Source organism: Callospermophilus lateralis, chromosome 9 (assembly GCF_048772815.1).
Source record: "Callospermophilus lateralis isolate mCalLat2 chromosome 9, mCalLat2.hap1, whole genome shotgun sequence".
In the NCBI taxonomy this organism is placed as follows: Eukaryota; Metazoa; Chordata; class Mammalia; order Rodentia; family Sciuridae; genus Callospermophilus; species Callospermophilus lateralis.
In genome coordinates this window covers 65,561,207-65,588,242 of record NC_135313.1, presented here as the reverse complement: position 1 = coordinate 65,588,242, position 27,036 = coordinate 65,561,207, and the positions used below count along the sequence as shown (strand labels likewise).

The 27,036-nt window shown below is 36.2% G+C and overlaps 1 protein-coding gene across 2 annotated transcripts in view; it reads right to left on the bottom strand.

The window, feature by feature from the left end:
- The window catches only part of Grb14 (growth factor receptor bound protein 14), a 113,131-nt gene that overhangs the window by 32,097 nt on the left and 53,998 nt on the right, over positions 1 to 27,036 (bottom strand). For both annotated transcript variants that reach the window (XM_076865791.2, XM_076865792.1), the window contains one exon: positions 10,101 to 10,257. In XM_076865791.2, coding sequence (XP_076721906.1) covers positions 10,101 to 10,257 — 157 coding nt within the window. The remainder of the gene's footprint in view (positions 1 to 10,100; positions 10,258 to 27,036) is intronic.

Here is a 27,036-nt window from a genome sequence, read left to right as displayed (position 1 = left end):
AAAATAGTATCTATTATTTAACAAAGACAGCTATCTAAATAAAGGCCTTTATAGGCAAAAAGTTCAATAGGAACATACAAGATGATGAAGTGGATTACTTCACCAGAAAAGAAAAACACTTAAAGGGAAAGTGAAAAGTTGCTGGTCATCAGCTTTATCTTGCCCAGCCCTGGATATAAAATATCATTACCAAGAACTTAAGGAAAGTGCTGCACCAGCCAGCTTCTTATCAATAAGCTTTCTCTTGACCATCCTTTAGCATCATCCTAAATGCAAACAAATTTTAACCTATCAAGTAATCCTACTAAGAAACTTACAATGTATTTTTCTAAATACCAAAAAGAAACAAATTAATCCTACAACCAGAGGCTCTTTGGTGCAAAGTTCAAAACCAAGATGAACTTAAAGATGGAGTTATTAATATTTGAGAAAATACCCCAGGTAAGTTTCACACAAATTCAACATAATTGTTTTAAATACTTTATTTTTTGAAAACTTCATGAATTTCATTTAAAATATCATATTAAAACATTATTAAAACTTTAAAGACACATTTTTAATCATTTAAATCTTAACCTCACATTTCCTACCCCTGACTACCTTATCAATAATTGATTAATTCTATTTTTAAACATTTTTCTGAAATTATTTTCCAGACATTGTAAAGTGAATTATAATTATCAAATATTACATATATGTAGGCAGAAAAATAGGAAGAAAGTCTTCTTAAATTGCTTGAAAATAGCAACTATGAAGGCAGAAAAAGGAAAGAAAAGATTCAAAGAGTTAAAACAGCTTCTTTAAAACAAAAACAAAAGCTTCATACTGTTTTTAAGTTTTAGTTTTGTTTCAAATATATCAGTGAGGTCTAATGGCAATAGAAAAAAAAAACTGTACCAAATAATGATACCCTATGTGTAATTCTGTTTAATTTTCAGGAACTTTACTTCTAAAAAAGAAAAGAAGAAGAAGAAGAAGAAAGAAAAGTTTCTTCTGAAACTGTTGATTTAACTTCAAAGTCTTTTAAAAAACCTCAATCCTCCAAGAATGGAAAGTGCTCACCTGTGACCTTCTGCCTGGATTTCTTCGCTGAATCTACTGAAAGTACAGCGTGGGGCTCAAATAGAAACCTGAGTCCCTACTCTTCTCATCACTTGATAAGAGAAGAAACAAAAGTGGCTTTTACCTCTAATTCGCCCAGAAAACAATTCTTTGTATACCTTTGTTACAGGAAACTCCAGGAGACAAATGGTCCTTGTACTTCTCTGCACTGGGTAGAAACTACATACGTTTTTGTCAATCTTATTTTCAGATAAAAATGAACAGTGTCTGACCAAGCAAAACAAAAACTGAAGAAGCAAAGAATAAAACAGGGCTCAATTTCTAAAAGGTTCCTTAACCTAAGAATACTACTTAATACCACCAGGATCTCCCAGAAAATTGCCACTGCCAGATTCATCTCCCCGAGTGTGATAATAGGAAAATTGTGACACTTTGGCTTGATGACTATAAAAGCCCTGTAGTTGGTTCTCCAGTGAATTGAAATACACTTTGTATTAACTCAGACCCCCAAATCACCACTTACATTCATAGAAAGCCTTATTCTCCACAAAATGTTTGCATATATGTTATCTGAAGATGACTGGGTACATATCAGAAGCTCTATAAACAGTTTCCATATATTCCAAGCTATCCAGTGCATCCTTAAAGGATTCAGAGTAAATTTCCAGCTGGGCATGCCATGTGGTTTCTTTGGCCTCCTTTCTAAGCCTCTTCCATTTCTGTATTTTTGCAATCCATTCTTTAAATAATAACAATAATTACTATTATTATTATTATTATTATATTATTATTGGTACCAGGGATTGAACTCAGGGGCACTCAACCACAGAGTCACATCCCAGCCCTATTTTGTATTTTATTTAGAGACAGGGTCTCACTGAGTTGCTTTGTTGAGACTGGCTTTGAATTTGCAATTCTCTTTCCTAGCCTCCTGAGCCTCTGGGATTACAGGCGTGTGCCACTGCGCCTGACTCTTTAAATTATTTGATATAAATATTTTACAGTTTAGTACAACTTAGTTCAAAACACACTTGTTTGTCTTTGACCATGAATTTCAAAGATGTATGTAAGTGCAGAGTCCTTGTTCCCATGGAATTACTGTCTAATTTTAATAATATGATTATTATTAAGATAGTTGTAGGAAATGGTATAGAATTTGGCCCACTTTGGGGCTTCAAGAAGATAACTTAGCTAAGTCTTTTTAAATTTCTTTATTTTAAAATTGTCTCCGTTTCTTATTTTTGTTATTTTCTTATTACTAAAAGGATACATTTTTATTAGAGAAAAGAAAAGTGGTAGTCACAATTCATGTTTAAATATATCAATCTGGAATAACCTCCTCTTGTCTTTTTCTCTGGTTCTACAAGACGGTACGTGTGTGCATTTTTCATAAAATTTAGGAAACATTATCTATTTTATATGCTATTTTATTTAATCATCATTACAAATTGTATATTTTCCCACATCAGTGTTTATAGAAGAACTTCAAATACATAACCAAAAGCTATATGATCAAAAATGTTGTAGCTCATGAATATACAATAATTTATAACATTTTTCTATTATACCATTAAGCTTCACTTTCCTTGTTAATTGATATTGTAAATAATTTGCTTTGAATAGCCTAATATCTAATTCCTATCCAAAGTGCTTGTTTCCCACTCCTGCAGATAGCATGTACTTGTGGGAGCAGCACCTCCCAGGACACAAAATATTGCCAACACTCCTAATGCCTCCTATACCTCCCTCTGCTTTTCAGGATTTGCAATTTCCCAAGGGATGTATGAGAACAAGTGGTTCCAGTAAATGTGCTGATCATCTCAAGAAATAGCTTCAGAGCACCTGTAGTGTGTATCTAGGGGGAGACACATCTGTGAAAGAGGTAGATGTGTCTCCCTACTTGCTCTCAGATGGAAAAGGTGACTATGATAGGTTGAGTGCAAGAGGCTCCCAACTGCTTTTTTCTTTTGAACCTCCACAGACTGTGGTACTATGTTAGCTGTCACTCACCCTGAACAGCTGAAGGTTTCATTTTTACTTTGTTTTCATAGGTATTTTTAAGAAAGGGCTAGCTGAAATAACTAAGCCTTGGAAAATGCATAGCAGTAAGTCAAATAAACATGGGCAAGAAAGGGATTCCTCGGAATCACAACAGCAGGAGCAAGTACACTGAGAAGAAACTGCAGTGCATCAGAAATTTGTAGGCAGTTCTTGAACTGCAAACTGTGAGGCTAGATGTGACATGGGCTGCAGATACAAGGGGCAGGCATGTCACAAGGTACTAGAAGGCCCACAGAGGAACTTATGCCCATATGGCATTAGAATCAGGTCTGCATTCAGAGAGATAACCTTGGTACAACTAGAAGCAAGAGAACCAGGAACAGAATCCTGAGGAGAGAACTGGTGGGATCTGAACTCAAGCAGCAGAAGCTATGAGAACACATGGAAGGAAAACTGACTGAATCAGGAGGTGCATGCAGGCAAAGTACTTTGTATTCTTGTTGCTTCAGTATTTTTTCATTTCCAATCTTACGTGTGCCACCAGGACACTATGGTCTTTTAAAAGCTGCAAGATCAGGGAACATGGTTCACTATACAGGAGCCATACGCCACATGTCCCAAAGGCTTCAGGACTTTTTTTTTTTGCTGGTGATAAAGGTGACCACAAATTTGAGAGTTGGTAAGTTATACATAGCACAGAAAGCACAGCAACCTATCAGCCCCAGAAAACAAGAAAACACTGCCTGTTTTGTTAAGAAGGAAAAAAAAAATGTGAAGGAGCAACTTGAAAGCAGGCAGCAGTGAACTGTCCCCTCCCTGCACTGTACATTGCTTTTGTCTTAAAGAGATCACGTGGACGTGTCTGCACACATAAAAACGGTTTCATTAAAAGCCTCCAGTCATTCATTTTGCTTATTAAAGCCACTCCACAATGATATCCACAATGGAAATCTCAGCTGTTCCTAGCAATAATACTAAAATACAATTAATTCCTTTTCCCAAGGAGTCTATAGGTATGTGCTGGAGGTATGTGCTAATTGCCACTGCTTCGTACCATGGCTTCAATTAGGAATCAAAATGGGAGCAAGACAAACATGGATCCCATTAAGTTCCAGAGGACTTGAAGCTGAAGTCCACTCCCCCACCAAGTTCCACTTACAGTGATTATAAAAAAAAAGAGTACTCCATCGGAGGAGCTATAGTGACATCCAGTGGTTATCGAGCAAAAGCACACCAGTTACAAAATCTGGTATATTACAACATGAAAGAAGGGAAAATATTTGCTGATACAGTGACATTTAAAATTCGATGGCTATTTTTGACTGGAGAGAACTGTGGATGTGGAATATTTGTCATAAACAAATAGTGAGAAGCCAAAAAATTCAATGTCTAGTGTGTACATCTAGAGTCACAGTATAACATGCACTCAAATTAGGCAATTCAGAGAACAAAATCAGGGTACTTAGTTGCTTTCAATGATTTATTCTGCCTATTAAAATTCTAAAAATCAGAATGGGGGGATACTCGATGGCATAGTGTGAGTTTAGCATACATGAGGCTCTAGGTTCTGAGCACTAGCATCAAAAAAAAAAATTCTCAGAAGCATATATTAATAATTATGACCAGAAGATATGACATGTCAGTATTACATTCAAAGTCCCAAACATAGTATTACTACTAAGTTATACAAATTCAAGAGCAGGCGATTTCCAACATGAATTCTTGTGTTGTTCAGATAAAAAAGTTATCAGCCTTTTTATAAAGTGAACCAGATTGGCTCAGTTTGATCTTAGTAACTTCAGTACCACCTTGGAAAGAAAGGCTATGTGAAAATGTTCTTGGAATTTAAGATTTAGATTACAGTATGCCTGAGTGACAGAGATGTAGAATGAGACAGAAACAAACTCACCACATAATCCTAGGAACACGAGCTTTGACCAACTGGAGCGAGAGAAAAACCCTCAACTCTCTTCTAATCTGAAAATCTAAATGTTCTTCCCTATAAGGTCTCAAGATCTCTCAAAACCACTAAATTTCATAAATATGCAGAATACATGTAAATGGGGCACAATGGGTCATGCACAACTAGCACAAATGAGAAAGAGAGGCGGGGATAATTTCCATAAGCCACAGGCAGTTTGCTTATCCTCCAAGGGTCAAAACTTTAATTCTGGCCTCTTTTGTGGATCCAGCCCAGAGTCTCACACATGCTAGGCAAGTGTTCTGTCACTAAGCTACATTTCCAGCCCAGTATATATTTAAATTAAATCAGATCATATTGCTCTCTGGACTCAGACACCCCTAATTGCTTTCTCTCTCTCTCTCTCAGGATAAAATCCATGACTACTCCATGCCTATGAGGCCCTATAGGATCTGGTCCTCTGGTGGCTCTGTGCTGTGTTCTGCCATTACATTCCATTTTAGTGACACTACTCAAGGCACACTAGCCTCGGGGCTGCTTCCTGCATACAAGAACATTGCCACTTTGGGCCCTTTCCATTTCCCATCTCCTGGATCCACAACAATCTCCCTCTGGCCTGCTTGCTGTGTGCTTCAGGTCTGCACTCAAGCACCACCTTCTCAGGGAGGTCTTCCCGTGCCTCTATTTAAAGCACATCTCTCCCACCCATCTCCACTTGCTGTCCTTCACCCAATCTTCCTTCCCTGGAGTTTATTGACACCTAAGAGATAACAAATATTAACGTTCTTATCCTTCTTTCCCTACTACATACTGTGTCTCCAGGATCTATAAAACTATACAAAAGTCAGTATAAACCTGTCTGTAAATATTTGCTAAACTGTTTATGGAAGACAGCCAAGGGAAGCTGGGGAAGTTCCTATGTTCCTATATTATGTGAAATCTATAAAGTGAAATGAGGGGAAAAAAAAAAGAACACTCAAGGTTTTTTTTGTTGTTGTTGTTGTTGTTTTTTATGCACACACACACAAAAAGAAAGCAGTCTACAAAAGTGAGAACAAAAGGAGAGTTTGTTAAAATAGGAAAACTATTTAAAGACATTTTTAATGCTAACAAGTTATTTCAATGTTGTGAAATTATGGATAATTATGTTTAATTCTTAAGATTATTGTTTATTTCTCAGTTATTTACAGTGAACTGGTTTATTTTTGTATTTGAAAATATTTTTTAGGGTTGTGGAGGTAGCCAGAGGTAGAGTACTTCTCTGTTTTGCATAAGGCCTTGGGTTTGGTCTCCAGCATCATAAATTTTATCAATGGAAAACTTATCACTCTGGTCCAAAAGAGGTCAAGGATGTCTCCTGAACAACATGCAGAGCTAACTACATGGTCACCAAACTTTTGGCAAAGAGTTTGTACTTTGGTTCTTTATATCAAAGGCACTCATTAAAGACTCATAGGGAGGTGTCAGGAGCCATTCTATTGACAAAGGATATCTGTCACTGCATATTATACTTAAGGAAGAAAAAATGACCTCATTCTACTTCTTTTTATTCATTTTAATATGCAAATGCAAAAAAATGTTTCTTAATTCCATTACTTGATTAAATATATATTGCAAGAGTATTTATATGTTTGTCAAAAGCACAAACAATAACAACAACAAAAACATTTCAAAGACATATTTGTTTATATTTGGTGTTCAGGAAAACCACAGCACCTCCAGAATGGTTATTTTCCTATTACACTGTTGGACAAAGAACTGGAGGCTGTGTAATATCATACATGTTTGCATTTGGGTAGAATTTATGTTTGCAACTGTTTTGCTTAAATATATAATATGAATGCAAAAAAAAAGAAAAGAAAAGAAAAAGAAAATGCCAGAACTAAAATTCCTTCTCATTGTTTGGTCTAAAGCATTGTTGATGAAATCAGGAGATATTATGCTCAAATCTTTGATTTTATTTCAGCAACTTCTAGAAAACATAGTAATGGAAAAATACATTGATATTATTATATGTTTAAATTTAGTATGTAGCTCAAATTAATTTTACAATGTTCCATTTTAAGCTTTTCCAATAAAAGACTTGTACATTTCATTCTTTAGTATAAATAATTTTCAGTGAAAATTGCTACTCGATTTGCAGAGCAGATCTATGTTACTGAACTTGAAAGCTATTTGCTAGGGATAAATTGTACTGATTATAGCCAAAAGAATAATTTTAAAGTTCCCCTCCATAGAAAAGAGGATGAGATACTATGGCTATATGTGATGCTAAATAAAAGCTATATTCTTGTCAGTATAAGTAAATTAAATAATTTGGGATATGGCAGATATTTTTTGAGAGCATCATACTTTGTGAGACTGATTATCACAAAGAGAAGTTAAATTAGTCAGGACAATGAGGAAAATACACAGTGAGCTTTCTCTGTCCTAGGAGACAGGGAGCCGAGCTGGCCACTGCAGACTGCTTCAGAACGTAGGCTCCCTGGCAGGTATGTAACCATCCTCACTCAGCTGTCACGATCAGCTGGCACTGCTGCAACTCATCAGCTGTCAACTGCAGAGGTGCTCAGGTTCCAAATCCCCATGGAGACTGTGGAACTATTTTAGCTTCTTTTCCACAGGTTTCACTCTGTCCTCTCCTCGGGTTTCTGACATGTCCCAGGACAGCCGTCATCAAACCCAAAGTCTACCAACACTTTTTAAGGGTTCAGGGAATGCAGGCAGCGTGAGGTACATCCACTTCACAAGGGTCTCTTCCATATGAATCCTCCTAAGAACACACTTCTGCCAACATCATTTTTTAAAATTCTGTTTCATCAGAGAATGGCAAATCTCTCATCTGACTAGAACCTTACTTTGGAAACACTTCTCTGGGGTGTAAACCCTGGAACCTATCAAACAAAGGGACAATTTTTTATACTGGCAGTCAGATGAGAAAGTGAATGACTCTAATGACTAGTTATAAAATTCTTTCACAATTCTTCAAACAAATTGAAGGAAGTAATTGAGCTGTCAATGATAAGTTATTTAAAATGATTTTGATGACTTATTACTAAAGTTTTTAATGTATAATGAGAAGGAATTTGCAACAGGATGAATAATAGCCCCCCAAAATAACTCCATCTGAATTCCTGTGAATGTCACCTTCTATGAAAAAAAAAAAAAAAAAAAAGACTGCAGATGTGATCAAATTAAGGATCTTCAAAATGACATTTTCCTGGATTATCTAGGAGGGCCCTTATAAGAAAGAGGGATTATATTTGGTGCAGACAGAAGAGAAGGCACGCAGACAGAGATTAGTGTAAGGCAGCCATGAGCCAAGGAATGCTTACAGCCTCCAGAATCTGCAACAGGCAAAGAATATACTCTTTCTCAGAGTACATGCCTGCTGACACCTTGATTTCAACCCACTGTTACTGATTTCAGATCTCTAGAGGTGTAAAAGGAAATTTTCTGTTATTTTAAGCAACAAAGTTTGTGATAATTTGTTATAGCAACCACAGGAAACTAATACAGAGTTCAAAGAGTTGAATGGTATTGTCATAACAAACTCCTTCCGTTCTCATCTACTTATCTATAAACATGTTTTTTTTAATCAATATCTTAAATCAATTTTAAATCAACAGGGAATAAAACTAGTGTCGAACCCTGTCTCCCTTTAGTAATGAATTCTTTATAACTTATTAAAAGAAGATTTAAAAACTCACCATGGTTCATAATACAAAACCTTATTTCCAATTAAAAAACAGAAGTTCAGTGGATTAGACAAAGGGGAATGAAGGAAAGGGAGAGAGGATATGAAGGAAAGACAAGTGGTTTAAATCTGACGCAACTTTCCTATGTACATATATGAATAGAACACAGTGGAACTCAACATTGTGTACATCCACAAGACTAGCATCTAAAGCAGAATAAGACATACTCCATGTTTATATAAATAGGACAAAATACTCTACTGTCATATACAATTTAAAAGAACAAATAAATTTTTTAAAAAATTGAAAAGGTTAATCTATATATCCTCAAAATGTAAAGGAGTAATTTTCAAGTAAAATCTATGGTGCACATCACTATTAAGAGAATGACAAGCTGGGCACGGTGGCATATGCCTAAAATCCAACTGGCTGTGGAGGCTGAGGGAGGAGGATCGTGAGTTCAAAGTCAGCCTCATCAAAAGCAAGGCACTAAGTGACTCAGTAAGATGTTGTCTCTAAATAAAATACAAAATAGGGCTGGGGTATGTGGTTAAGTGCATTTGAGTTCAATCCCCAGTACCCCCCATGCCCCCCAAAAAAGAGAGAGAATGACCATTGGGAATTAAGGGTATAGCTCATTGGTAGACAGCATGCAAGGCCCTGGGTTTGATCCCCAGCACCACAAAAAGAGTAAAACAAACAAGAAAGGAGGGATGATAGGGTCGGGGGAGATAACCACTATGGATACTTATAATTGCCCATACTGTCATCAACATAAAAAATAGTCCAAATAACATTCTGTTTTGTCAACTTCTCAAAAAAAAAAAAGTTTCATTGTGTTTCCAAAGATCATTATGAAATTTATCTTTCCTTCAATTTGAACTCAGAGCTGGGCATGGCCGTGTGTACCACCTATACTCTTGAAGTTGAGGCAGGAGAATCCCTTGAGCTCAGGAGATCAAGATCAGCCTGGGCAACATAGTGCAACCCACTTAAAAAAAAAAAAAGAAGAAGAAGGAGAAGAAGGAGAAGAAGGAGAAGAAGGAGAAGAAGGAGAAGAAGGAGAAGAAGGAGAAGAAGGAGAAGAAGAAGAAGAAGAAGAAGAAGAAGAAGAAGAAGAAGAAGAAGAAGAAGAAGAAGAAGACGACGACGACGACTAAGATTTAAACTCTATGATTTAGTTCTAAAATTCTGGTATATCATTATTTAAACAAGAAACAAAGCTAAATTTAATATTTCTATTCTTGTTTCTATTTGGTGATACTTTCATGACCCATCACCAACAATGAAAAATAAAAAGTAAAGAAAATATCTGATCATATTCCCTTTTGTTTACTTTTATATATCTGAAGAAAATCTTTGCCATATGGCCTACAAGGCACAAAAAATGATGCAAGATTATGATTCTGTAAACTTACCTAGACCTATATGAGGCAGGTGTTCAAAAAGGGTCCAACTGTGGTCGTCGATGTAATGATTCTTCAGGATCAACAGCTGGCAAACATCTCGGGCAGTTATGTCACTGGGTACCTCTAAAGCCCTGCTGGTTTCATCTTCACTGTACACTTTAATCACCTGTGTAAGGAGAAAAAAAGAGAGCTAAAATATTCTTGTTTGGTTTTTTAAAATAAATTTTATTGCATACATTAAAGGTATACAAGATGTTTTAAGATAAATATAGCTAATTAAATAGTTATTAGAGTGAAGTGAATTAACATATCCATCATCTTACATGGTTACCTATTTCTTGTGTATAGCAAGAACAATTTAAATCTACTCATTTGGTTAAAATTCCAAATACAATGACTAACTTAGTCCTCATGATATACATTAGACCTTTGAAAATGTCTGTCCTATATATCTGTTAGTTTGTATCTTTGATCTATGTCTCCCATTCCCCTTCTCCTCACTCTGTCCCTGTTTCTGTATTTTAATTTCTTAATAAAAGAAGATATCATGTGCAACTGAAATCATGCAATATTTTTCTTTCTATGTCTCGCTATTTCACTTAGCATAATTCCCACCAGGTTCAGACATGTTGTAGTGAATGACAGGATCTCCCTTTTTAAAGCTTAATAAATATTCCATTTTGTATTTTTTATGTACATATACAACTGAGTATATACACAAACCCACAGTTCTTTTTATCTATTCATCTTTGATGGAACATTTAGATTGTTTCCATATCTTGACTATTATTATTGATAACATTGCAATAAACGTGGCAGCGCAAATATCTTCAAGAGATAGTGATTTCATTTCCTTTGGGTGTACCCAGAAGAGGGATATCTGAGTCATATGGTCATCCTGTATTTAATTTCTCTAAAAACTTCCAAACCATTTCCCAAAATGCCTGAACTGATCTAAATTCCAACCAACAGTATAAGCATATCCTTTTCTTTATATCCTCACCAATACTTCCCTTATCTTCAGAACAGCCATCCTAAGGGCTTTTTGCTGAAATTTCATAGTGGGTCTGCATTCCCTGATGGTTAGTGATGATCTGTACCTTTCCATATACTTGTTGGACATTTTTCTGTCTCCTTTGGAGAAATGTATATTCAGGACCTTTGCCCATTGTTTTTCTGCTATCAAGTTGTAAGGATTGTTCTTTTATATATTAACCTTCATCAGATATGTGATTTATAAAGATTTTCCCCAATCCCATAAACAGCTTTTTCACTAAAATATTTAATTAAAATAACATTTTAATGAGCCAGTTTACTAGTTGAGCTGATTATACTAATTTTCTTATACACTAAATGCTACCTATCCAAAAGTTATTTGTCAAGGTCACTTTACCCAACAAACTCCACATTTTTTGTATTGTCTAAACTAAAAGCCATTCAAAGATTATTCAAAAAATTTTCCCCACCACTTTGCTCTATTTAAAAATCTATATATCTCTTATCAATACTTTAAGTTTCCCATTCCTTATTCAAATCTTGTACATAATCCCAGTAATGTTAGTGATTTATTCCCAGGTGCACTTATGTAGTATGGAACAAAATCAGACTGTTTGAAAACATTTTTCCATTTCAGATATAGAAGTTTGGACAAATAGTGGATAGATACCACATCCTTTTTCTTTACTTCTTTGCAATTAATGTTGCCAGGGGATTGAGTTTGAGTCAGTGGAATGTGTGCGTAAGGACTGCTGCATTTCCAGGATGCCATAAAATTCTCCCAAATTTCATCCCCTATTCCCTTTCACCCCTCCCCCACTGAATGGAAACAGCTGTGTGGATAGCCCAAGGGAAAAGGAAAATCATGGGAGAGAATGAGGTTTTGTCCTTAAATGACTTCAAGGAAGATGTTTAACTAGGAAAAATCATTATGAAACACGAACATGAGCAAGAGATAAATTTCTATTGTGCTGAGTCACTGTATATTAGGATTTATCTATTAGATCAGCCAGTGTTACCCTCAATTATACAGAATCAGAGTTTTATATAAAATACCCCATCAACATTTATCAAGCTGTGCTCTGGACTAGAATTTCCAATATTAACTATTCTATGTGTTAATTAAGTAAAAGAAGATAAATTCCTATGACAATAGTATGGTAAGATCACATATAAACACACAACTGGGAAATGACAGGAAAATTCAATGTAAGAAGGATGCCTATTATAAGAACATTGAAATGTCTGCACTTTTAGAAATTTGAACAAATGCTAAACAAAATGATATTCAATTTTGTCCTATCAATTATTTTTTAATTATACTTAATGACAATATAATGAAATAATCACTTTCCTACAATGATGGGAGTGATATAAAGTGGTAAAACTATTTTGTACATCTATGAGAGAATATTTATTAAAAGCATTAAAAGGTCCATTCCTTGAACATAGTAATTGTACATATGCAAACTATCTCAACAAACTTGTGCTAAGTGTACAAAATGGCTTTGGGCACTGACATGTCCAATGAAGTATTATTTAGAATTCTACCAACTTAAACATTCAACAGTAAAAGAAAGGTAAACTTTCACAGAATGGAATATTATATGGTCCTTAAAACTGTTATCCAAAGAAACTACCTAAGAATGTGTAAAAATTCTAAAATGGAATAGTACAAACTTACTTGTTGGCTTTGGGTACATGGCACTACCCCTCTTTATGGCACCATTTTGATTTCCTTTTAAAGTACCATGCCCTCCCTCACCTGCAGTCCTTGTGATTCTGGCAGCTCTTCCTTCAGCCCAGAGATGGAGTGCTGAAGCTGCTGCAACTGGCCCTCTGTTAAATATTTAGGAATCATGCAAGTCAGGCATCTTCAAATTAGCCATTATGGAAGTATTTATACTAAAGAAACTAATAAATGCCACAAATACTAAGGCTTTTAAAAAGCCTTTTTTTCTTTCTAATTTTTAAAGCCAATTTATAAGTACATAACTGCCTCCACTCCAACCTCTGCTCCAAGGTGGAAGGTATTTCCTAGTTTGACCATTCAGTATCCAGATGCCCCTGACAGCAGTTATTATTTAACAGAGGCAAATGACCTACTCAGAGCCAGAGCCAATGCAAATTGCTGTTCCATAACCATAGAAGGGACCCTCTTTTCTACTGGGCTTAAACCTGGGAAGATAGTAGTCCAAAGCTGTGACTGTTAGTCATTGTTGGTATATAAACCATACTGCAAAAACTTAAATTCTTGTTTCACCCCAAATTCTTATGTTGAAACTCTAATCCCAAAGTGAAGGTATTTTCAGGTGTGACCTTTGGGAGTGATGAGGTCATGAGGGTGAAGTCCTCCTCCATGGGATTAGTGTCTTATGGAATAGGTCACTCTGTGATAAACACTTGTAACCCATTCTTTCTTGATTGCACATGTGATATCCTCCACCTGGAATATATTTCAATGCTCCCATCACCAATAACATGTTTTCTTTGACCAATTCCTACATAAATTTGACCACAGTTCCAATAGAACTGTCTCCAGAAAGTCTACCCTAACTACCCAAGGCTTTGTAATATGCCCTTTCACGTAATTTTGTTTTGTAATTATCTGTCTGCGTGTCTTTCTCCTCAGCCATGCTAACAAGCTCCTTTAAGGAAAATCTCCATTTCTTCACCATGTATGACTGTATCACGGGGAACTAGCCTGGGCAATGCTGGCTTAATAAAAGTCTTCAGAGTGAGTGAACTTTGGACTCACTGCAAACCTGTCAGCATTTTGCCCAGAACAAGTACTCAAAACCTATTTATAACATTTACCTTAGAAATATTTTCTGTCATGAAGTATGGGATTTTTACTTGAAATTTCTATGCTTAGAAAATTAAACTTCTTTTCAGTAGAAACAGACAGGCAATTTTTCATCATAAAAAATTTTAGGTAAGAATTGACTCCAGGTTGCAAATCTGGGTTTTAATCTTTGAGATGGCTATAAAGTCATATGAACAAGATCATGAAAATATGTTTTTGAAGCCATTTAGGATTGTCTCTGAATCTGCATTTACTTTTTTACCTAACACATGCAGGTCACTAAGATGCCGGGATCTTTCTGTAGTCTCAGCATGGCCCAGGTTTGAACTTGGGTAGACTATGTTTGCAAGTATTGCATCTGTGCTAGAAAACTGGTGGCATTCTAAAGGATGCTCCCACTATACATTCACGCTGTCGTAGTCACAACTGACTGGACCAAGCATGGTGGGTGCTTCTGGCAAAAGCAATGTAAAGATGCCCACTTCCGAAAGGACAGTAGGCTGCCACTCTGGACTGCTCCTTCAGGTGGAGCAATGGTGAGTCACTGGGGCAGCTCCTTGCTGCACATACCAGGCCAGGAACGGGGAGAATGACCAGTGGCTACTGCAAAGGTTCCCTTCACCTCCTCACTATTCCTATGTATTTTCTTCCAGGAAACACTCATCACCTGTGATCACAGAAGCATACCTCTTATTTTACATGCTCTGTCTTCTACTTTAAAGAGGCTAAGTAAATGTAAAACTAGGGCATTCTGAAGCCTCAGCCAGAATAGAAAAGAGGGTAAGAACAGAGCAGGAGGTAAAATTGGAGAAAGTGAGAAATTTAACTAACCAATCGGGAAATGCCGTTGTTTTGTTCACACTATATTACTACAAATGTGAAAAAAAATAAATTGCTAAGAATTGAAAGACACAAATTTAGAGGGTGTAGGCCAACTTAAAATTCTGGCATAAGCATACATTCATTTTTAAAATAAATAAAATCTACTGAGAGAAAAACTTAAGACTTTTGTTTGAACTCCATTCAAACCCTTATTTTTAAAAATCCTATTTAATGCTGATATTTATCCAAAATACACATTTGTCTATGAATGGTGTAATTATACCTAGGTTAATATTGCACAGGAGTAAATCCTGTCACCTCTGAGATCCATTCAGTGATTATGAAGACTTTTTTCACTACCAGTGGAATACCACTATTAAAAACGATTTTATTTATATCCATTTCTCCCTTAAATATGTTAAAAAGGAAATACCAATCTAAGCCTTATGTCTCTAGAAGAGTTGAGTGTTCCTATTGCAGAAAGTATGCTCAATCTTCCTGTTTCAGGAAAAAAGTCAACTCATCAGAAATGCTATCTGACTAATATATATTAATGCTAACTTTCATGATCCTATAAAAACCAAAGGCCTTTTCTTAAGAATCCTTATAATGAAATATCAGTATACTGTTTGCTCCACATGCTGTCAGAGAAAAAGATTTTAAGTTTATGTAATCATGCTATTTAATAAAGGGGTATTATATATTTCCAGTTCAGTGGTCCAAACTTCCAGTTTGCTTTATGAAGTGGGTGGAAAAAAAGAATGAGAGTATTACTCATAACACTTTATTTATAAGATTGTTTGAAATTGCATGTCAACAGGAAGAAAATTTTCCTGGACCCCAAATAATTTCTAGAATGAACCTTGTTTCATCGATGGAGCAGAGTGACTAATAAGGGAAGTACAGCTCAGATAACATCCGTTTATTACATCCCACCAGCATGTAGACAGGGCTCCCAATGAAGCCTGAGTGTACACACCAGCTAAGTTAGGAACTCTCTGGTGCCACTGTTTTGCTGGCAATCATGACAATCTTGACCTGCAGAGTAGTTTACAACTTCAAAACTTGCTCTAGGGGCTGGAGTTGTGGCTCAGTGGTAGAGTGCTCACCTAGCATGCATGCATGAGTCACTGGGTTCGATCCTCAGCACCACATAAATGTAAAATAAAGATATTGTGTCCACCTAAAACTTAAAAATGAGTATTTAAAAAAAAAAAAAAAAACTTGCTCTAGGAGCATGTGGCAGGTAGCAGTGAAAAGTCAATAGCCATAGGAATCCCTGAAGGGATGTGCTGGAATGTGGGTGGAGCCCCCCTGTGTTTGGGCACATGTCCTATCAAAGAGTTGTCTTTATGCACTTTACATACCAACTCCTCCACTGGACCTCCCTCCATAAAAAGTAAGTGGACTTTAAAAGACTCAAAAGTGAACCTATTTTTAAAGAAGAAGACAACAATATTACTATTCAGTGAGAAAACAAAAAATTATAATGTTCAGGGAAAAGTTTGAAGGCCCTAAAGTCTCCAGGTTAAAAAGATAAAACATTTCTAGCGTAAGCCATAGGCCATTTCTTTTTTTTTAAAAAAAAAATATATTTGAAAATAAGCAAAAGATAGAGAAATTGAAAGTCATTTCAATAAGCATAGATGTGCTCCCAGAGTACACTCAGTATCTCTCTGTAACAAAACAATCTTCTGAAATTTTGACTCCAAGAACAAATTGTTTGGAAAGCTGTAAGGAAAAGCTGATTAAAGACTAAGCAAACAGCTTTTCTTCTCCTCCCTGATGACCCCAAGGAATGTGATGAAGTGGGATAGGCAGCTCCTGTCAGTCTGGGTCCATTCTGGAATATTTGCAGTGAACTCAAGAGTTCTCAGCTGGTCATTCAACAGCTCCACGGGGCAGCAGACCTGCCAAGACTGGAAAGTAATTAATACTCCATAGATTTGCCCCACTTATTCTTGTTTCTTCAGAGGATAGTACAGAGAAGAGGGACCCACTGTTGTTCAGCAGGAAAAAAAGAAAAAAATAAACAAACAAGCACAGAGTAACCATGAAAAAAAAAAAAGAGCAAGAATCCATATGATGAAATGAAGGAAAAGAAAAAAAAGAGCAAAGTGAAGAAAAAAGATATTTGGGTCATAATTAGCACTGGTTATCTTCTGTATAAAAGTTTCCATTTTAGGAAAATTAAAATTTAATTTTAAGTTAACTTAATATAACTAATTAATATTTAGTTTAAAAATTTAAACCAATTAAATATGATGATATCATATTGAAAAGTATATATTGTTATGCAAAAACATAATTTTGTTGATTATTTCTTATATCTATTAATGATATGTACTATTAACACATAATTAATAGAAATTTTTAAATAAAAAACAAGTCCCAAAGAAACTTTCCATGCACAAGGCTCCAAAGCGCAGCTTATTTCTATTATTCTTTAAAAGTTTATCATCCAACTAAAGTAGGATTCTAATGTTTTAAGATTGTTTTGTTATTGTTTTTAATAGATAGGCAATGTACCTAAAGCATGTGAAATATTTTTATAAGGAGGTCAGAGTAGCCCTGGATTTTTATATTTTTCTAAATAAGGAATGCAGTGTTGTAAGATAAGAGGAGACATTCTTAGATATTTTGAATTAAGCAATTCAGTGTGTTCCCTAGAAGGGAATGAGAAGTAACATATTCATTATTACTTATTCCAAATCTCTAACAGTGTTTTTTAAATGTTATATTTTAGAAACAAAGACTGTTCCAAAAGACCCTAATAGCTCAAGAAAAGCTGTTGCTTTCTTATTGCCATTCTGTATTATTTTGTGAGCTGTCAAATATTTACCAAGAGCAAAATAGTACATAGTGTAGAGAAATCAGGTAGCAAGAAAAGTCTTAAATTCTCCCTTTCAAGGAAGATATTCAACAACACATTTTACATGAGCATTAACAATACCCGTGTAAGTAGCTGATTCAAAATAAATACTGTGACCAGTATCATGATTATAGGAATTGATTGACACAGCAGGTCCATAGCCTTAACCTACCCTTCAACTTTATTCCCTACAATCTCTTCCTTATTCTCTCACTCCAACCACACTTTTTTTTTTCTGTTTCCTGAAAGACCTATGCTCCTTCCCAACATAGGGCCCTTGAGCATGCAACTACTTCTGCCTAAAACACTGTGTCCTTGCCTTCTATTTATTCTCCTCCCTCAGATCTCAAACAAACCATTGTGTCTGTGGGAGAGTTTTCAATGACCCTCCAAGTGTGGATCTAGGCCCCTCCATGTCCTCATATGTACAACTATGTAATCACCATCCGTAACCCTTGCTCTTCAGACTGTTGCAATACACCAAGGCTCTGGTAATGTTGCTTCCTATGATATCCCCTGCGGTTAGCACAACATGGAACATACACTGGAAATCAAAATATTGCTCTGGTGTGGAATGAAATCATCATGTGTAACCCTGGGTGAGACAATACTAACGTTCCTAAAATAGCAGCTTTGAAACCTCAAGAAATTTGGAAACTGCTAGGGAAGAAAAGATACATGTTGACCAACAAGAAAACAAAGGCATGTTCATAAAATTTGCGAATGAAGCTGAATTAGGTGACTTATGGCCCCTTTTAAGACTTGGCTCCTGTGATAATTAGAGAAGAAGGTAGGAAAACATCTGAGGCTGGCAAATATCATGAGTAAAAATATCAAGGAAGAAGGAAAACCAATTTTGACAAGAAGAGTTAACCGCCTACCTTGCAGACAGGGGAAGGACTGTGTTACCAAGAACAGGTGAGGAAGTGAGGCACAGGGCCAGCAGCCCCATGGAAAGGGCCTTCACCCAGGGCTGGACACATTGGCTTCCATCAGCACAAACTGGTGAAGAGGCCGCCACAGAAAGTGATCATTTTAAGATGAGCAAACTACAGGGTACATTTTAAAAACAGTTGGCAATGGAGAATTAAGTTTTAAAATAACAGTTTTACATGAATATGATTACAAAGTGGAAAGAGAATAAGGATAAACAACCTTATGTTGACTTAATCATTTAGGAAAGGGCTCAGCTACAAGCGATAGAAAGTCTACACTACACTGAGTTAAACAGATTGAACTGCTTCCTTCTCTCCTCACAACTGAAAGCAGAGACAAGCAGCTCAGGGTTTAGTTAGGCCTGTCCATCTAGCTCCCAATAACTGGAGCTCATTCTGCTTTTCCCTGAATCTGTTATTAAAGTCACCAGATGGATAATTCTCACAACACCTCGGTAAAAACACTGGCCTCATATTTATTTGCATGTTACTACGTTTCAATAGGAAAAATACAAGGCATGCCTCAATAAAGAGATGAACTGATTCAGAGCTAGACGCCCATATTACTGGGAATCCAAGGAGGGTGTCTAAGAGTTCTGGATATGAATTCCAAATGCAATGACAGAGTTTTATGATGTACTCTAAGTTTCCCACCCAGCCATCAGGCTGAAGAATCCAGCGTAGCTGCACTACTGGAAATCCCCTAAACTTGGCAAGCAAAGGGATTAGTATTGCCACACCTGACAGCTTGGGTCAGTGACACTGCAGAATCATGACATATCTAGGCTTCCAACCAAGAGAAGAAAAACAGCCTTCAAGCAAGGAGAGGCTCAGAATAGTTCCTTAAAGCCCCACCAAGCCACTCAGCTTCTTCTTCCTGTTCTACCTTTTCTGACCTCCTTATCTCAGGCCAGATCCCTGGTGAGGGCTCCTCCCTCAAGGTTGTCTCCTACAAGGGATAGAGAAACCCTAACTCAAATGGGAGTTCAATTTTACAGAGTAACTAGAAGCCCTTTCAGTTTGCTCTGTTATGCAACAATAACCACCCAAAAAAGTGTGTGTGTGTGGGGGGGGGGGGGGGAGCCTAGGCTGTAGCTTAGTGTAGAGCGCTTGCCTAACAAATGTGAGGTGCTGGGTTCCATCATCAGTACCACATAAAGAATAAATAAATCAAATAAAGGAATTGTATCCATCTACAACTAAAAGTATTTTTAAAGGCAAAAGATAGTGATCCAATTTCATTATTAAAAAAGCAAATATTAAAAGCTAAGTTAAAAATTATCCTGTGCTACCCCCCCACACACACATATTATTTTTAAGGATATAAATTCAATATGAATAATAGAGAAATAAAGAGGGTGTCAAATCACAAATCTCGCACTAATGTTCCCAGTGACTTCATCAAGGAGTGTTCTCTGAACTGTCAGTGTTTCTACAACTTAGGCAATTCCTGCTGAGAGGCCAATGCTGACTAATTCATCTTTGAAATAAATCACAAAACAAAAAAAACCCAAAAACCAAAAAAAAAAAAAAAAAAAAAACCAAAAAAACCTCACAAGTGCTAATGCTTATTCATATTTAAAACAAAAAACCACTGGTCATGCTTATATTTGATGCAATGTTATTACAGTATCTCATTTCAGCTTTTAGGCAATAGTTTATTCCCAGAATAACCATAAGATATGTCTAAGGGAAAAAGTTAAAAACAGGTTCACACAGTGAGAAAGAAGAACAAGTTGGGAGGGTGGAGGGAAAGGTGTTTAGACCAGAGAAGAGGAAAACATAAAGAAAGAAAAGTACTATTTAAAATCGTTCAAGACACTTCAGACTATTGCAATTATTGAGCAGTCTGGCATCAATGGTAGCATTTTCAGAAACTATCTTTTTTTCATTGATTTTTTTTTAAAACATATTTTTTTCACATTTAACCTCTATGAAATTTGGATATAACACACTATCAACTGGGTGTTATACTTTAATCAGAAGACTGTAAAATAATGATTTTTTTTTTGTAATTTAAGGTATCCGATCAATCAAACATGCTAAGTTCAGTCTGTTAAGAACACTTGAGGGTATTACTTTCTAAATTTTATTATAGTATGCAACACCACCACGTTGTGACAGCACTAGTACAACTGATTTATACCCATTTTGTCATTTTAATCTTATTTTTCTAAATATTTATTTTATATCACTGAAAAACATGTATATAGTCCTATAAAAGAAAGGGAATCAATACTTTCAGAATCATAAAACCTTAAGGGTTAGAAAGCTTCTTGTAGAACATACACTGAAATCCTCTCGTTATATAATATGAAAAAGCGAGGCTGAGAGGTCCACTTTGTCCAGGAACCTCCAGCTAGCCTAGCCCCTACAAGGCCAGCCACGGAACCTGGCCTTGGGATCAAACCCAGGGCCTTGTGCATGTGAGGCAAGCACTCTACCAACTGAGCTATATCCCCAGCTCAGCTCAGCAATTTTTATGCTGCTTTAAGCTGCTGCTTCTACACAGCATCTTGGGCAAAAGTATTAGATAACTAAACACTAGAATTTAAATATACATATATGTCCCTAAGTACTTAGTTTTAGGAATGTTTAAAAATAAAGCTCTTTTCTTTTTCTTTCTTTTTCTTTTCTTTTTTTTTTTTTTTTTTTTCATTTTTTTTCACCAGATTGCCAGAAAAATTGCAAATACTGAAACAACCAGCAGAGGGAGATTTTATTCTCAGTTGGTGCAAATAAAGAATGAACATACCTTGTTTTGAAATTTTCAATCATAAAATTGTTAAGGCTATGGAATTCCTGTTTGATATAATTACAAGTTTATAACAAAGTTGAAAGTTGAATTTTTTTTTAATTCTTAACTAGTTGGCTTTTTAAGATAAATGATTTCCATGTATTTTGATATGTGTAACATACACACATATTAATGTTGTTTACGTTTATAGATACACACACATTAACGTCTGTTCGTGTGCATTTGTGCTTGTGTGGCCTTACCAGGAATCATTATCAGGACTCAAACTTGAGGTTCTCCTGGAATTTAGAATGGTAATGTCTAACTTTTTCTTCAAATCTTGAAAGAACTACATAAACTGATTTTATTTTAGAAAATACAAAATAATAGTCCTAATATTTTCTCAAATACACTTGAATGTGTATGAACAAATATGCAGGAGGCTATATCATGTATGAATAATGAGGAGGTGATAATCGCTTTCTGACAATGCAGTTTTTGCCAAAACAATTTTTTAATTCTCTTTTGGAACTGTGTTAAGAGTAAGCATTTTTACTACTGTACAGGGGCAGAAATCTTTATCCTTTCAGGGAGTTTAGTTTCTGAAATTACCAAAACTCTTGTTTCTTTCTTCTGCCAAAAAGAGATTCTTATTTTTAAGATTTGGCTTAGGGTACTGGGACATGTCCAGGAGAGCCAGCCCCACAGACTGCCCCAAGCAACAGTCTGAGACCGTTCATCAGCCCAGCTATTTTTAATCTGCCTTGGCTGCCAAGCATGGGCATTATAGTTTACAAAATAATATGAGACCCAGTGCCTATTTTCATGGAATCCAGTCCAGGTGCCCACAATGGCTGGGAGCCTCTGGAGTCCACTCTGTGATCAGATTCTAGACCACAGGTTTATTATCAGCTATGAGTCTTAGATTCCTCATAGGGCAAAGTGGGGAAAACACTGGCAAACTGATAGCATCCAGTGTTAGAGATTATCATGATAAACTCTGGAAAACAATAAGGCAGTTAGGAGTAAGTTCCAAGAGACCACTTAGAGACACATTTTGTTCTAAGACACTGATATGTCCATTCAGTCATGATGTCTTTGAGGCAAGATTGAGGGCACAGTAAGGAAAAGTAAATAGGAGAGAAAAAGGCAGACTGCAGGAGAGGTGAGGCGTGCCCCATGAGTAGGGCACAGGTAGAAGAAGAGGCATCAAAGGCATGCTGTGGAATGGGGACATATGTGTCTACTCTGAGAGGTGCCTCCTGTGCTGGTGAGCCAGAGGCCTGGATCCCAGTCCTGCCTCTGCCACTTATTAATGGGAGCTCAGGGAAGACATTCAACTTCTCCAAGCCAATTTTCCTCATCCAAAACGGGTTTGGCCACGAACCTTGTATGGTGCTTATGAGGATGAAAAAGAATGTACAATCAGTCCTGAACAGACTGCAGCTGTTGTTATTTTTATTGGTCTGTGTAGAGCACAGTGAGTGGACCAAATTGCCCACAGCAGCAAGCTAGAGCTGGATAAAGGTGATGGAAAGTCCAGAGTGGGAGGCTTTTTACCTCAGGGATGAAATTCAGGGAAAAATGAAGGAAGAGCAACATGGAGACAGATGTCAAGAAGAACATACCAACAGCAGGTCAGTATCACAAAAGCCCAAACTTATTTTTACCGAAACTGTTTTTATTCAACTAATGGTTATAACCAGTTGAGTATGCCTTATCCAAAATCTGAGGTACAGAAATGTTTCAGAATTAGGATTTCTTTTTATTTTGGAGTATCTGTATATACATGAGAAAATATCTTGGGGAGGGGACCCATGTCTAAACACAAAATTCATTTGTGATTCACACACACACATGCTCACATAGTCGGAAGGTGATTTTCTATAATATTTTTAATACACTTGTGTTTTGACTATGACCCATCACACAAAGTCAGGAGTGGAATTTTCCACTTTCAGTATCACATTGTCTCAAATCATTTCAAATTTTGGAGCATTTGGATTTGGGATTTTCCGTTTAGGGATGATGAACCAGTAAATATCAATTCTGTTCCTTCTCAGTGCTAGACACTTGGGTCTGGTGATGATCAAGGGTGATACAGCCCCCACTGTCAAAAAGCTAACCTTCTAGTGCCTCCTCTTATCTGCTGAACCAAGTCTTCATGCCAGATACATTTTTCTCTCCCTCAAATAAACAACCTAAAATTCCCTGACTAGTACTCCCCAAGATTTTGAAAGGAAGAATAATCTAAGCACCTCTCATGTTGATTTAAAAAACAAAAAGTCCTCAGCACATATTAATTGGATTGAATTTCAAAAATTCAAATTAGAGTCCTTCTCAAGTTAAAGAAATGGAGCAGTGGGAATGAGCATTTGAAAACTATACGTTCTTTCTCTCTGGTGGGATTAAATGAAAAACAACCACTTTTTTGTTACATTCATTTGCTACAAGAAAACTTTTGTATATCTACTTTTGAAGTATGAAGTACAGAGAATTTAAATTCTAGTAATAGGGAGATCTATAAGATCTGAAATTAAGAAAAACATGACATTGCATAGGTGGAAGGAAAAGACGAATTCACATTTTTTGCTCAAGTACCGTTGCATATTTATGTTTCATCCCCTCAAGTATTCTGTGAGGATGCATCAATATTCTGAAGATAGAGAAACTGATTCTCAGAAAGGTTTAAAAGAATGCACTCAAAGTCACACTGCAGATTAGTGACAGAGCTGAGCTCAAACTGAGGGTTTCGAACTCACAACCACACAATCTCCACTAAGGCCCCCTTGCTAAAACTCACTTCTCAGGAAAGAAAACATTTTGTGAAGAACAAAAACAGTACTGAGTGGCAGTCTTCCTGGGTAAATTCTCAACTAAGTGACCCCAGGAAAGGAAAGAAATCAAGGTTTGAAAAGAATGTAAACTCTGTAAGAAGAGCAGTAATGATACTCACTACCTTTCACCACCATCTACCAGGCAAGCACACCATCTAAACTCAACCAGTGAACTACTATTACCTCCTCCTCCCAGGAAATCTGCTTTTCCCCCTTACCACACCAGTGTTCCCATACAAGTCATGGAGTGCATTTGTTCAAAAGCATAATTATATCCTATATTGGGCATCATAATGTTAACATCAATGAAACAAGACTTCCAAGGCACATGTAGTAGAGATGGCTAGTTGCCCACAACAGCCTCCCTTTCCTTTTCCATCCTATTAAATCTTGATTCTGTTGAAGAGAGCTATATCCTGTGCTCAGACCTGCATTTCCTAACTTCCCTTCATGTCAGAGTTCCCTGGATGACACAATCCCACCTGTAAGTAGAAGCTCCTAGTTATTCCAGAGAATCACTTACATGGAATAAAACTAGCCAGCCTACCCTTGTTCCTTCCCACTGTCTGTGCAAAGACTGTGCACAGGGTGGCTAGAGATATGCATCTCTCTCTCTATAAAAGGTAAAAGGACCTAGACTAGGAAAGAAACAATAAAAGCAAAAAGGAACCTGGTTGCCTAAGGACACTGTAAAAGTGCTACATCAGCTTTGGCCTGATCCTTCTTATAAAGTGAAAGAAAAATAAATCTCTTCCTTGTTTAATCTCTGTCCTTTCACTCTTCTGGTTAAATGAAATTAAATTCTGCCTATAACTGACAGAGTACTTTATTTACAGCTCTGCTCCCTTAAAAACAGCAAAATCTAATTGTTAAAAAAAAAGTTTTGAAAACCAAATATTGCAAAGAATACAAAATTAAAAAGGTTCAGGAAGACTGAAAGCCAAATGTGAAAAGCCAAGAAACATAAAATACACATCATAGACAGCAAATATGATTCAAATATTATAAAAGTTAATATTAACAACTGGTGTCAGAGGGAGGTAGTTGCTAAATTGACAAATGATGTCTCCATTGACTCTGAATTAAAAAACTTCAAAGACAAATATGAAAAGAGTCTTAGAAGGCTTTAGGATAAGATCAGAGCCTGAGATGGGACATAGATAATAGCAGTTCAATAGCAGCATTAGGAAAAGCAAACAGGAGCCTGGAGTAGCTGTAAGTCACAGAGCACAGCCCTGGGAGTAGAAGTAGAGACACAAATGCTAAGTGTCTTGAAGTGCAAGGTGGAAAACTGGGTGAAGTGGAAGCACCCCATAAAGGTGGGCAGGGTGAGGGGCATCCAGGCCCCCAGAGTATGCACTAAGCGGGTTTGTACTGATTTTGTACCTACTTAAAAGTTTCTGGGATAAACAGTGACTCAATGATCTGTAGTCTTTCCTCTTCAAAATGATTTTTGGAAAATTATAGCATTGACTCTGATAATTTGAAGAAGATAGTTCTAAACTATTATCCTTGTATGAATGGGGAATTAGATCTTATAAATGATATTGCATTATACTATATGATTTTCAAAAGAACTTAAATATTAAGAAAATATATATTATAAAAAAATTTGGCTTTTTTCTCTTCTATTTCTGAAGATTTCTGTATGCTTATGACAATCTTGTGTAAATGTAATTTGGATAAAGAATGTAAATACGCTTGCAAATAATTTTCAAAATAATGCTAATCTAATAGAAGCATGGAACATGTCTATCCATAGAATCAAGACATGGACATCTGACCTTTGTTCTACAAAAGAATATAAATGTAATAATGTGTTTAATTTAAACTTTACAATGCTGGAGTCTTTTGTTGTTAACTCTGGGACCTTAAAATGTTTTCTTGATGGTATGTGCCAATCTGGAGTTCCAGGTACAAATTGTCTTTCCTGATCTATTTTGCTCCTCTACCCCTCTTTTTCTCTCAAACACACACACACACACACACACACACACACACACACACACACACACTTGTACACATAGCTTTCTACATAAAATGTAGAAATTTTCTGGAACATATGGGAATTGGTGGAGGTGCAGAGGAAGATGAAAGGATTTGCCTAAGCTAATTCCAGACTTGAAGTTGGTAATTATACACACCATAAGGCAATTTCATTAACATATTAATTTCAGGAGGTAACATGTATCTAAGAGAAACACATTGGAAGTCACAAGACCCAGATTCTATTTCTAGCTTTGCCATTGACCTTCTTGGTGACCTTGCATAAGTCACTCAACACCCAAGAGACTTAGTCTTCTTATTAAAAAAAAAAAAAAAAAAAGAAGAAGAAGAAGAAAGAAAAAGCTAGAACCTAGCAGTCATCTCAGAAAAATACTATGGAGTAAAAGATTCATTCAGAGTGTTTTGGTCTGGGATATAATGAAACCTTCTTCACTAAAACTCTGATTCACTAGAATCCAACAAATCAGATCCTAACAGAATTGGATGAAGTAAAAAATCATTTCCAATTTACTTGACAGAGTCTTCCAAAATACTCTATTCCTTAAAGATCAAACTTGCTCTGCCACAAAGAAGAATCATACCATGTTAAGTACCATGTTTAAAATTCACCTTCCCCACTACTCCCAAGAGAATCTTATGGCCATTTTGATCAGACACAAGGGCTGATAAGAAAATTACTCCCAACTGCTTTTGAGCACTTTCAAAAATATTTTTGGCCTTTCAAATGATTAGGATTGTGATTGGAAAATTACCTTGCAAGAGCCACTCATTCAGGATGAGCGATCTTTTTGCCAAATCTGTGAGAAAAGCACAGAAGACAATACAGAGCCACCCAAATACTCTGAGGAATGCTTGCATTTATTTGTGAGATCATTTTAAATCATACATACAGAAAATGACAAGTTAATTATAATTGTGAAATAATTTCCTATC